Source organism: Scylla paramamosain, chromosome 14, assembly GCF_035594125.1.
Source record: "Scylla paramamosain isolate STU-SP2022 chromosome 14, ASM3559412v1, whole genome shotgun sequence".
Taxonomy (NCBI): Eukaryota; Metazoa; Arthropoda; class Malacostraca; order Decapoda; family Portunidae; genus Scylla; species Scylla paramamosain.
In genome coordinates, this window is record NC_087164.1 from 21,218,637 (window position 1) to 21,232,929 (window position 14,293).

General features: G+C 39.2%; 1 protein-coding gene across 1 annotated transcript in view; it reads left to right on the top strand.

The window, feature by feature from the left end:
- The window catches only part of LOC135107008 (proton-coupled zinc antiporter SLC30A2-like), a 37,537-nt gene that overhangs the window by 585 nt on the left and 22,659 nt on the right, over nucleotides 1-14,293 (top strand). Inside the window, exons 2-3 of the mRNA XM_064016539.1 lie at nucleotides 1,124-1,294; nucleotides 9,199-9,371. Of these exons, the coding sequence (XP_063872609.1) occupies nucleotides 9,279-9,371 (93 nt within the window). The 5' untranslated portion in view covers nucleotides 1,124-1,294; nucleotides 9,199-9,278. The remainder of the gene's footprint in view (nucleotides 1-1,123; nucleotides 1,295-9,198; nucleotides 9,372-14,293) is intronic.

The window sequence follows — 14,293 nt, forward strand, 5'->3', positions numbered from 1 at the left end:
TTGCTGGTGTGTTATACGAAGGAGGAAGAGAGAAACACCTATTATTGATGCAGTGAGAGAGCAGAGACTTTCAATAAATGTGACAGAGAGAGACAAAGAAGGCTAAGCGCGTTGAAAAAGGTTAACTCGCTGTGATGACCGCTAAGAGGAGCAGCCAAAAGAACGAGCAAGCTTGACACCTCCCTTGTTAATCCCTGCCCAGCGTGTCTCGTGGTGCCGCGGTGCACCTTCATGATTACCTTAAGTATATGATGATTATTTGTTTAGCTGTGAGAAAAGTGTGTGCTGTTATTCACTCTCACGTCGCTCCTTTTTTTTTTTTTTTTTAAGTATCTTATGCTCATAATTCAATGGTGTTTTAGCCTGTTGTTATAATCATGTTATTTATCATGACCTATCAGTGCAATTTGATGTTATGAAATGAAATATATAAACATGAATATTGATGGCTTATAATACGCAAAAGCAATTATGGGAAAGGCTTTGAAAGGCTGATTCAAATGAGAGAGAGAGAGAGAGAGAGAGAGAGAGAGAGAGAGAGAGAGAGAGAGAGAGAGAGAGAGAGAGAGAGAGAGAGAGAGAGAGAGAGAGAGAGAGAGAGAGAGGACGACTTACGAATTTGTATTACACTATGAGAAAAGAAAGACGCGCTTTGTGAATAATTTTTTATAAAGGAAAATGTGTCTGCAAAGAAACGAGAAGAGGAAAGTAAACGTGGGAAATGAAAGAAAACGAAAGAGAAAAAAAACAGACCATTTTTTTCTAGTCAAGCGCATAAGGAACTGAGAGTGAATAATTTGTAAACGAGTTATTTATAAAGAATGTGTTAGTAGCAATGAAAGGATGAGGAGAGGGCAGTAGACATCGAAAATAAAAAAAAGGAAAGAGAGAGGGAGGAAGAGAGTTAAACGTTACTCTTCCCACCAATCAAACATACAGAAAACAGAAAGAAAGAAGACATGAGTGAATCTTTGAGTTGAATATGTAAGTTATAATATGGAGGCATAATGATATAGACAGACCACAGACTGAGGCTTGTGGGGGGAGCTTCCCTGTGGCTACGTGACTGCAGCAACAGGGCGTCGGTTTAAGATAGTCACGAGGATTCTCTTCTCGCCTCCAGGTCACGTTGGGCGTCCGAGCGGGAGCAGTGAGGGCGGAGGCGCTACTGGCGGGCAGGGCTCCGGACCGCTGCTTCGACCCACTCACCACGCTCGCGACTTCTGCTGTCTTGTGATTCTCTTTCATCATAATATGGAATAGCAGTGACTCTTTCATCTCTGCACAACTGACGGTGAGTGTTCGCATCAGTGACTCCTTGGCAATATTCTGAAACGCTTTTCTCTCACCACGGCTATGCTCAGAGGCCACAGAGGTAATTTGCCTGGCTCCTACGAGTGTTTCGCTGTTAATGATGCATGTAGATATTTAGAAGGGTACAAACACCCTTAAAAGCCCGTGTACCTTCAAGTAGAGCCTTTTGAAAGAAGTGGAGATAGACAGTGTTTCAGAATATGGTCCCAAGTCTTAGTGTACCTTCATCGTTCCCCAGCAAGTTTCTCCCTGTAAAACGAGAAATAACAGTGACTTTCCCATCTCTGCGCGACTGAAGAGTGTTTACATCAGTGCTACCTAGTTTGTACGTGAGTTTCGTCAGGTTTTCTCCTGGTGAATTTCCACTTCGAGCATTTCATCTACACGATTTCCTCCCAGTAACTCATCCTGTGTAAATTCTATGTTTGAGTTATGTTAGGTAAGGGGAAATTTATCAAAGGAATCTACGTGAGTGGAATTTACTCTTGTGGTGTATATATATAGAAGCCACCCTGGTGCTTGGCTGTTTATTTGGCTTAATGATAGAAATATAAGCACAGTTGCAATGAATGTGTAGCGAGGGCGTGTGGCTTTGTGGTGCAGTGAGGCGAAGTTTTCAGGCGTGCAGATGTGGAGGGCGTGGTGCGAGGGTTCACGCCTACACCCGCATAGATAAAAAGTGGTATTTAGTGTGTGTGTGTGTGTGTGTGTGTGTGTGTGTGTGTGTGTGTGTGTGTGTGTGTGTGTGTGTGTGTGGGGAGGGGGGGGCGGGGGGGGGGAAAGCCTCCCTCGCTCCCTCGCTCCCTAACTTACTCTCCCTCTTCATCAAATCAGTCACTTCTTTGCCTGTACATCCATTATATAACCGTTCCCTTGTCTTCCATCCCGTCCACCCGTCTAGCCTTCCACGCAAAACCTGTCCATCAGCCGCAAATTTCTCAGTCCTTGACCTATCCTACCTTTGCGTCTCAACCACTTCTTTGTCTACATATAGAAAGACGGATAGACAGATAGTTAGAAAGACAGTTTGTTGATCACGGCTATGTCACACACTATAATTAAACTAGAACCTTGAAATTATATACGGCAGCCTCAGTATCTATATATACATACATCTGTAGCTCATATAACATACCGGGTTTTGAAATCAATGCACACAAATATTAGAAACCCTATCATCAAAAACTAATGACGCGTTTATGGAATTTCATGAATGATCTCACAGGTAGTACAGCAAGTATTATTAATTGTAAACAGACATTACATACTACACTAACCAAACAGTACATCCACCCTACAGCCACACTCTACCCTGACAAAGCCTCTCCAAAACCACCCCATCCTAAAACCACTACATCATCACATCTTTTCAACATTCCAGCCTTTCAAACCATCCTTCCAACCATCCACCTTCCATCACTCGAAGTCGCTTTCTTCAACCTATCATATCTTTCATTCCTTTTACAACTATTCTCTTTCCTCCCTTCCTATGCTTTGCCTGTAGGAATACCTCGCCATGAGTGTCCTTACGCCAGTGCAAGGTAAGCCACGTGCAGGAATCAAGTGTAATTGTTATTGGCTGGCCGCTGGACGTCTCTGCAGGTAGGTAATCTTGGTAAATCTTCTCCCATGGTGCTCCCGGATCATTAGAATTTCGGGTAATGAAACCAAGGTGTGAACGTGGAATAGAGAGAGAAACTTGGGAGGGAGATAGATGGTAATGTTAATGTTAGTTAATGATTGAATGTGACGTTGAGAATGGCTGGCTAGTGTGTGTTTCTTTTATGTGTGTTTAAGATGGTGTTTAGTGATGTGTTCTATTGGTGTGTGTGTGTGTGTGTGTGTGTGTGTGTGTGTGTGTGTGTGATTACAAATACTGGTCATTTACAATCACTATATTTTTTCCTTTATGTGAGTCCTGTTTTTTTTTTTTGCTTCTAGTTCTTTATCTTTATTTATTTATCTATTTACTTATTATTTATTTTCTTTTGGCTTTGGTTTGAACTGCATTGTGTATGTTCCTCCACTCTCTCTCTCTCTCTCTCTCTCTCTCTCTCTCTCTCTCTCTCTCTCTCTCTCTCTCTCTCTCTCTCTCTCACACACACACACACACACACATTATCTCCCATTCGTATAATACTTGGTTCTTCACTTGGGTCTGGAATTCACCTAATGATGCTACTGGATTCTCTCTCTCTCTATCTCTCTCTCTCTCTCTCTCTCTCTCTCTCTCTCTCTCTCTCTCTCTCTCTCTCTCTCTCTCTCTCTCTCTCTCTCTCTCTCTCTCTCTCTCAATGCTTGTCTGTTCGTCTGTCTGTCTGCCAACTCTTATATTGTTATAGTTTATATTTGCAACTCTTTTAGCAACGCGTCTGTGACTGTGAAAATATTAGACGCCTCATTATTATGTTTTTATTTCCACTTATGATGTGTTAACTGAATAAGCATTTTACTTATCTCGTCTACCTACTTTGTTCTGTTTTTTTTACTGAACCATTGATAGACATCACCACAAAAACGATCAACGATGAATAACAGTTATCATGTGTACATTTTTTTTCTCTCTCTTTTTTATGAACGTCTTATTTGTCACCGGTTAAATTTTTATGATGGTGGTTTTTGTTACGGTTCTAGCGACAAATTAACAAAATTTATATATTATTAATAGGAGAAACACTCTTAAGAACCTGGCTAATCATCTCTGTGGCCTTTAAAAATAGTCGTGTTGAGAGAGTAAAGAGTTTCTGAATAAGAGCCTTAGACACTACCAGGAGCCATCAAACTCACAACTTCTAGGCCACGAACCTGCAAGCCACAGATCCACCGCACCAACTGTAAACAAACAAACCCTCGCTGTCGGGATTAGCACCTGCACGACTAGCTAACGTTACACAGCTCATCCCATTCATCCAGCGAGCAAAGCGTATTATCTCATGTATTGCGAGGAGCGCGTTAAGCCGCCACCCTGCAAACCTTTCCTTTCCACACTAGTGAATGATCAGCATCGTTTTGAAGTCATGCATATACCACAATGAAACTCAACGAACATACCAACATATCAAAGGAATTTCATCTTATCAACTTCTCTCCTATAACTGTCTGTCTTTAGCCTCTCTCTCTCTTCGCCACAGTGCTGCATTCCCTGCTATCTTCTACCGCTACATTCATGCTAACTGTTCTTCTGATCTTGCTAACTGCATACCTCCCCTCCTCCAGCGGACTCGTTGACATATTCTGTTCACCTTTCTTATGCAAGAGTTAACTAGTATTCTTAATCTTTCATTCCTTGACTGCTTCTGTATTTCGCCCTTCCTATGACTGGAACTATTTTAAGAGGCAGATTTCAACACACTACTCTATTTTGGGTAATCCTTTTGGCTCTCTCATGTAGGGACTGGCACTTCAATAAGCCTTTTTATTTTCTTCCTTTTTACTGCCTTTGCCAAAGTCCCTCTTACATAAAAACTCTGTAATCCGTTGTAATTATGAACACCGTGCAAGACAGACAGACAGATTGAACACCTGACGACAAATGCAGGAAAGAGCGAGAGGAAATAAAGAAGCATCACTTTCTTCTTGGCACCCGTAAAGAAATACAGAAAAGATGTATCTATTATTGCTACATGGAAAGAAAAAGAGAGGTCGAGTATTTCTTTCACCGCAAAAACAAGACGAATAAACAAGACTCGTATGATTTTCCCGTTATATAAAACCTCCATAGTGCTTACGTCAGCTTCGTGGCTTGGCGGGTGAGGGGGTGGCTGGGAGGGCGGGTGTGGGGAGGAGGGAGAAACAAAAGAAGCATGTACCGTCGTAAACTGACACGAGGTGGCTTACCGTAGGGCCGCGGCGGTGCGTGACGCGGGCACCAAGCAGCGAGATTAGGGGAAGACTGGGCCTCAGCTCAAGCTTGTTTCAGTTGCCTCTCCCGGTAGGCTGAGGGGTAGAATGAAGAAGAAAGGGTTACCTCCTTTGACTTCAAGTACTCAAATAGTTGTAGTACTATTCTTGAACAGACAGAGCTTATGCAATCAACATAGATACTAAATAAGTACCTACCTATCTACCTATCCAACTAACTAGCTAACTAATTCACTCACTCACTCAGAAAGAAAAAAAGAAACTAACTTAATATCTCACTGACTAATTAAATAACCTAATCTAACTAACCTAACTTAGCCAACCAACCAACCAATCAATTAACTAACGAACGAGCTCACTAGTACAGCAGACTGTCTTCTTTGGTTCACAAGACTTCTATGATTCGCACATAAACCGACAGAAAATCATGGAAGAATTTTCACAATCAACATGAAAATAAAAGCTAGAAACTAACTAGGCAGCAACAGTGTGATGCCATGTTTGACTCAGGCTTCCAATGCTGATACACTCCCCTTGGATAGGCAGGAGTAACATACGAGCCTCTAGAATCAATATAAGATGATATAAACTACCCAACAAACACACTAATCAATTAAGAGTGAATGTTCAGCTAATCATCAGGGAGGTTATAGACTCTTACTGTTCTACGCTTAAATTATGTGTAGTAAGAATCTAATTACATGCATGGAAGCGGCGATGCTCCTCTGAATGCTGAGGCTCCCTGCTCTTTCTTACATATTTTATTTTGTTCGCTGAGAGAGAGAGAGAGAGAGAGAGAGAGAGAGAGAGAGAGAGAGAGAGAGAGAGAGAGAGAATGTTCATTAGCAGAAGTCTAAATTAAACATGTTCATCACGCAGGGAAGTGTTGATGGGGAACTTGATTTTCAGGAAGCCGAGTGTAGCAAGTGACTATCATATTTAAGAGTCATTTCTACAGCAGAGTACAATCTTCGGTAACCATTAACCAGTCTATCTATCTATCTATCTATCCATCTATCTATCTATATACCAGGCAGGCAGTCCCACACAGGGTGAACCAGACAAACCCACACTTCATACACACTCTTAGCCCCGTCGGTGGAAACTACAAAATGTTACAGAAATGATAACACTTCTAAGTTTGGAGGAATCGTTTAAAGGTACTGCTAAAAAATGTGTAATTATCAGTTTTCTTGTTAATGTTAATATAAAAAAGCCAATAGTTCATAACACTGTCTGGAGTTCCTTTGAATATAATGCAGTATGCCCAAGTATAGTTATCGTTAACAATTTTTATTTATACACTGAGTTTTGTAATTTTCACTGATCAATTTTATGTTGCTATTAATGACACTGAGCGTTTGGAATGTTTAGTAAAGATGATGTTACTATCTTCATGTATAATCCTTTTCACACTCTATAATATTCAACCAGGTAAACCATCGACTAATTTTGATGTGCCGTGAAGTGAAATGCTAAATAGGACAACGCCCGAGGAATGTATAGAAATGATGCGGTTTAAGAAGCAAGGCAAGGGTGTATGAAATATTTCAGCCTTTTAAAGAACTATAATAACAGAGGAGGTTTCAGTCACAGGAAGGAGCATGACGTTTAACATTTGAGCTTGTGTTTCTATTTTCGTTACAAGTAAGTCGTTGTCCGTGCGAGGAAGTACTGGCTTGCAGAAAAACTTTTTAATAGTGAAGGCTTTATCACGTACAATACCGAGAAAGGCAGCCTGGAAAGATTAGAAAGTCAGACGGCCTGAGGGGTTATGATGCAGTTTTCTCTCACATGTAGAGGGGCAATGCTTACTTATATCCAATAGAAATCATCGCATAATTAAGTCACATTTAAAAAGGATGCAGACTGAAGAGCGTGTAGACACTGCTCAGGGGATATATAGTTGGTGATATTATTCACCGTAACAAGCTGTTTCACTACGAAAGAAAAAAAAAATTTTACGCAAACTTTTTACGCTACATATTTGAAGGTTCTAATCTCGTGAGTGACCATTGATTTTTTTTTTTCTTCATCGATGCACAAAATAATATATGAATAGAATATACATGTAGTGAACACTGGAAACTGAGTATATGACTAGTAATACTCACGTGCGCTGCTCTCTCTCTCTCTCTCTCTCTTTCTCTCTCTCTCTCTCTCTCTTAACACTTTTAAAGCTAGACTTAAGGAATTTCTTCAATAAGAAAATGTTTAAATTAGACTTAGGTTTTTACTGACTATTGTAATTCATGTGTCTTTTGTAATTACCGACTATCTATTGTAATTTGCGTAGTAACTACTTTGGATAGCAAAAAATCTCCTCTCCTCTCTCTCTCTCTCTCTCTCTCTCTCTCTCTCTCTCTCTCTCTCTCTCTCTCTCTCTCTCTCTCTCTCTCTCTCTGTGTGTGTGTGTGTGTGTGTGTGTGTGTGTGTGTTTGTGTGCGTATTTTCATTCTGCCAGTGAGATACAAAGGATCATCTGAGACCTTAATATGCGTGCTGTATTTTAAGTATACATATGCTTAAACAAAGACAATAAGGAACGGGGTAAAAGAACGTAATAATTTTTTTCACAAACAAAGAAAACTCTCACGCGTGCCTCTAACTTCACAGAACGTAACCTTGATAAGTGTCTTGTACAGTAAAATTAAGAACACCTTCGTTCATAGGAGAAGCAAAGAAGCCTCCCACGTGTGTCTCCTTTAAGACTTTTTTAGGACGCAGCCTGCACGTCGTCGCTTCCTCGAAAGTCCCTTTGCTGTCGCCTGGCAATTTGCGATTCGAACTTTGCCTTTCCTACTCCCTCGCGCGATGCAGAAACACGCCCTAGTGACTCGCAAACCTCCCCCGCACGCTCCTTGTATTGGTAAGAGATTGATGCCGCTAGATCACGAAGTCGCTGGAGAGTTGTAGAGGATCACAGGCACTTGCAAGGCGGAGGAAATGAAGTGATGATGGTGGTGTCGGTGGTGATGGTGGTGATGCAGGCGTCTCAGAAAAGAAGAGCTTGATATTTTAAAACGGAATTAGGTCAATATCGCAGACTCGTGTTTTTGGATATACAAAGTGTGTCGACTGAATATAAGTCAAAGGCAGCGTGGATGGAAACCTACCCCCCATTTTGAAGTTCACAGAGTTGGTAAGTGTTACTGAGGAACATTACTTTCAGCAGAAGAGTAAAATAAGTAAAAAATTGTACTAGTATCACCTTTATTAAATGACTACGTCAGTAACAACGACGATAACAACGACGGCATGGAAGACGAACATGAACAAAAAGAGGAGGAGGAGGAGGAGGAGGAGGAGGAGGAGCAATAACAATACTCACTACAATAGTAATCTTTTCCTCTCTCGCTGCTAAGAATCACTAAGGAAACTTACGTAAGACTACTCGCCTGTTTGTGGTATTAGCGCTATTGATCTCATGTGTGAAGCAACAGAACATACATGTGTAAAATCGAGCCCCGTCAAGTACACCAAAACAAAAATGTAAGGAATTCTGATAAAAAAAAAAAGACTCAAAATCTAAGGCCATCATGATTATCTGAAACGTGTTTGGTTTTATATATATATATATATATATATATATATATATATATATATATATATATATATATATATATATATATATATATATATATATATATATATATATATATATTTTTTTTTTTTCATTATCGTCTTTAACTATCACACTTTCGTGTATAAGACAGAAATTATTAACTTTTCTATTAATTATATGTTTTTTTTTTTTTTTCGTTTGTGCTGATAATAATAATAATAATAGTATTTCAGTACACCATCTGTTTAACGTTACTTCTTCCTTTTAACATACAGGCAGCTTTTGTGTACTCTTATATGTCTTGTACTCTCCGTTCATACTTCATAAATCAATAACTAAACACACACACACACACACACACACACACACACACACACACACACACACACACAACCCTCTCGTTCCCCCAGCAGTGATATGCCGTGACGTTCTCATCTTTCTCGTTTCTTTTGATGCAGGACTTTCCGATCGTCCCCGTCTGTCACCTCCGTTGTAGCGTGGAGGCGGCGTCCATTGTGAGGGCCGCCACGCTGGGGACATGGCCGAGAACAAGAAACTTACCACCAAGAAGGGCGGTGGAGGTGGCGGGTTGTACGGCGCCGTGCTTGGTCTGCAAACCCCGGTGTATTTGGTGAGTGAGTGAGTGTGTGTGTGTGTGTGTGTGTGTGTGTGTGTGTGTGTGTGTGTGTGTGTGTGTGTGTGTGTGTGTGTGTGTGTGTGTGTGTGTGTGTGTGTGTATAGTACGTTCAAAATCAAAGAGCGCGTGATCGCTAATGTCAACACCCTTCCAGCACTTAGCACTGCGGCCTAACCACACCGTTCATGCTAATTACTTAAAATATACCTGATCACGGAGGTTAATCTAAACGCTATTTGCCGACGGTAATACGGCCCATCCTACGCCCAGGTTAATTAGTAGCTCCACTGCACACATGTTACTTAGGACGCTGCATCCTTCCCCATGCTATTTACACAGCAATAATTGAAATAGAATCGAGAATACTATTTAGAAAGGTCTCTCATCGCTAGACATTTTTTTTTTTTTTTTATAATATAATGTAGGTTTTCAGATATTGCATTTTCTTAAATAACGTATTCAAGTTTGAGAGAGGTAGGTTTGAAAAATAGATAAGAAGAAACTGATACTCAAATACAGTAGTAAATGAATGGAATACGCTCTGTGATATGGTTGTTAGTGCCGAGTCAATAGGGAGCTTTAAAAAGAAGATAAGACAGATTTATGGATGGTGATGATAGGTGGAAACAGGTAAGTATATTAGATAAGTATATTGGATACACGTGTAGACTGATCGCTTCTTGCTGCTTTCTTTATTTTCTTATGTTCTTGTGTTTTAAGTATATGGCCCTGTAGTGCATAAAAGACAGAATGAAGCCCCGGCTCTCTCTTTCTGTGTGTCTGTGCAAATTTTTTTTTTTCTCATTTTACAGCGCACTGAATGTTAAAGGACGGGCATGGCAGTAAAAGGTTTAACATTTAGGGAAATATCAAGCAGGAGCAAGCAAATGTATTTGCATTTTCAAGGTTTCACGTTAAATCCAGCATAGGAGATACGAGCAAACTTGTGCCTTAGAAGCATTTACTTCTCTTTTAAAACCAGCATATCTCTGTCTAATTTTATATATATATATATATATATATATATATATATATATATATATATATATATATATATATATATATATATATATATATATATATATATATATATATATATATATATATATATATATATAATGTCACAAAATAAATTGCATCTCAGATTTTTAACTCTCCTGATTTTAAGGATTTTAGCAGCACTCATCAGCTAAAAGAAAAACTATTTTACATTCACTTGTAAAAAAAAAAGTGCCAACAAAGCAGACTTATTGGCACTGCTGGCACACTTATTATATCAAAAGTATACCAAATTTGATACTATTCACACGTTATGCTCGTGGTTCTAATTTTCATCGCACCTTTAAAAACGCGCCATAATCTATTAACACTCGTTTTGTGGCCGTTTTATGGTTAGCGTGTACAGAATGAACGAACGGAATACTATCAATACCACGCCATCATTCATTTAATCATTAAGTGTTCCTTTCCGTGAAGCCGCAGGAATATTATGGTACATTTGCTGTCTGGCCATCTCTCGCCTCACCAATGAACAAACTATAACATGTGCACACTCAGTAGGGAGATCAACTATACTTGAGAGAAGAATATTAGAGATATTTATGACTACTGATGATAGGTGTACACTGATGTTAAGTATTCTGCAGAGGTTCCCACGTGTACAGCTATTGGCTTCTGGTTGGTTGCTGCCCTGTTGTTCTTATGTTCTTATGTAGTACGCACTATAAGAGAAAACGGATTATATTTCACGCTGACTTGATTGATTTGACCATGACCACAAACAGATGTATAATACGTAGAAGATCTGCGGCCACGACGATGAAACTAATGGACTAACACACAAAAATACCCTGCTAGCATCGAAGTTGAAATAGATATATAGACAATCATAGTGAGAACTGTTTTAAATATCTTGCAGAAGCGAAAATCACGTGAAAAATAGAGGAACATTATAAACAACCATTTCATAACAAAAATATCTTGCGAAAACCGAAATAAAAAAAAATAGAGAAATAGGCAAATGTAAAGACCCATGGAAATACCTTACAAACGTCTAATTTCGATGAATAAATGGTTACATACATGAAGATCGTTAAAAGACTAAATCTATCTTGACGCCAAATTTGGATGAACAAGTAAACAGATGAAAAATAAAAGATTAATTTCAGGATCAGAATATCTCGCCTTCGCCATAAGTAGATGGAATGAATTGAAAAAAAAACAACTAAAGAACAAAAAACATCATTCCAGCGCCAAAGTAACACGAATAAACAGATACAAATAAAAACAACAACAACAACAACAACAACAATAATAATAATAACAGGTATCGCACCGCCACAGGAGCAGCTTAGAAGTGATTCAGTCTCACACTTCGTCACACAACTGAAACCCTACCAAGCCTGAGAATCTCCGTCCAGGGATTACTTAGGAGTATTGCTAACACATCTGGAGGCAGCTAGTTGACGCCACCATACAATCTTATAATCTTCGAGACAGAGAGAGAGAGAGAGAGAGAGAGAGAGAGAGAGAGATAGAGAGAGGGAGATGATCTTTAACACCAGTTTTTTACTCCTGCTCTTCTTTCTTCATACCTTTATTACTTCTTTTCCCTCCTTCCTGGTACTACCTTGTTAGTCTTACCTTGTCCAGTGCTCGAGATGGTGTGAAGAGAAGGTTTATTACTTTGTATAAGATCCCGCGACAAAGTGATGATTTTTTTATTTATTTATTTTTTTATTTTTCTATTTTATCTTCTTCCATTACTATACTCTCCTATGGTGAGGCACTTAATGCGTTTTTAACTGTCTCGGGTTATATAATACATCTCCATTTCTATAAATAAATAACACATAAATAAATAGTAATAACATATAAACGATTAAATGAAAACTACTACTACTACTACTACTACTACTACTACTACTCTTCTCCTCCTCCTCCTCTTACTACTACTACTACTGTTACTTCTCCTCCTTTTCTTCTTCCTCCTCCTCCTCCTTCTCCTCCTCCTCCTCCTCATCCTCATCCTCCGCCTCCTCCTCTTACTACTACTACAACTGTTACTTATCCTCCTCCTTTTCTTGTTCTTCCTCCTCCTCCTCCTCTTCCTCCTACTACTTCTACTACTGTTACTTCCCTTCCTCCTCTTCCTCTTCCTCCTACTACTGTTTCTACTCCTCCTCCTCCTCTTCCTACTACTACTACTCATAATAATGATAACAATAACAATCTCAATAATCAGCGTTCTCACCAACCAGTCCCACTCACGCCAAGACGCGGCCAATAGGTGATTAATTATACAATAACCACCGCCTACTTTTCTCGCTACAGGAACACGTCGAGTAATATCAACCTAAACCCTTTGTGTCCGTGGTGCGGCTGGTGAATAATTAGTGTCAAAGCGGCAAAGAGGCAGAGATGGGTACCGCTTTACTAACACACGGCATGGCTTATCACTGTCTCTACTCCCTTGTTAATCTTCAATTCGAGGCGCTCTCATTTTCTTAATGGCGCACTAAAGAAACTGTACGTGTAATCTCCTTCTATTCGTGTTAACAGTAATCTCCTTTCAAAGCCTTGCAAGTGAAGCCATCAATTTGAGTCCTTTCTCGTACCTATAACTTTATTGAGTTTGGATTCAAAGGTTGCTAAGAATTCCTCGAGTTAGGAAATTAAAAGGAGTTATTTATTTATTTATTTATTATTATTATTAGTATTATTATCTTTTTTTTTTTATTCGTATGAAATTTGGTGTGCATAAGTGTTTGTTTAAGACTATAAGGAGGCTTCGCTGTGGCTGAGAGAGGCTGATACCTTGCCGAGAAGCTGCCTCTAAATCGCACCAAACTTGTACCTCAAGGACCGCACCGCTGCACAAGAGCTAACCACTCTGTAATCAAGTCTGAATCGAAATATCAAAGTCACACCTATAAGAACAACAATATAACCAAGTCTTGTTCATGAGCTCGCAGTCTTTAATATGATTTTTTTTCTTCTGCCATATACTACAAAAAAAAAAGTTTAACCACCTATTCTCTTGCATGTGAAGGAAACTTGCTATTAAAAGAAAGAGGTTAAAAGAAAAGAAAAGAAAGAAAAAAAGAGACGGATGCGTAAGAAAAAAAAAAAACGGTCCATTTTTTTCTAACACCCCTTAAATATACATCACAAACGTCATTCCGTCCATTACACATCAATAAATAAAAAAAAAAAGAAAACAAAAAAATATAAGGCCACTTCTCCAAGTAATAAAGCATTAAGAAACTATTATAAAGAGTACAGCCACTTTACTCCTCAAGACGCCGAGACTTTTCTTTCTTTTTAATAGATTCGTAAGCCACTCGCGTTTGTAGCCAGCAGGGCATTACGGGGCGGACTTACTGGTGTGAGGGAGCACATTTATTCTCCTTTTATCTTAAGTTAGGAAGGATGGCAGCCTTCCATTTCTTGAATTGAATACTCTTTCTCTCTCTCTCTCTCTCTCTGTATATCTTTATTCATTTATTCATCTATCTATTTATCTACCTATCTATCTATCTACCTATCAATCTGTCTATCAATCTACTTATACATCTATTGATCTATTACTTACGGCAGGAATAAGATAGAGAATTCATATAAAGGTAAAATTCTTACTCTTTCTGAGGTCATCTTGGTTTCTGGCCAGGACGTCTTCCCAACTTTCTTTCTTTATCTTCATCAGTCCAGACGGCGCCATTTTTGCCACATCTGTGTGGTAGAAGGAACAAAAAATACATGTAAAGAAAAAAGTAAGAAAACTGAAAAGAAAGGAAAAAGAGAAAACATACAAATAGTCTTAAAATTTCCAACACGTGTCTTACCAGCTGTTTTCTTCACACCCTTGTACGTGTGTCGGTGTATTAATTGCTTCGTACTTTGGGAGGCTGGGTCCG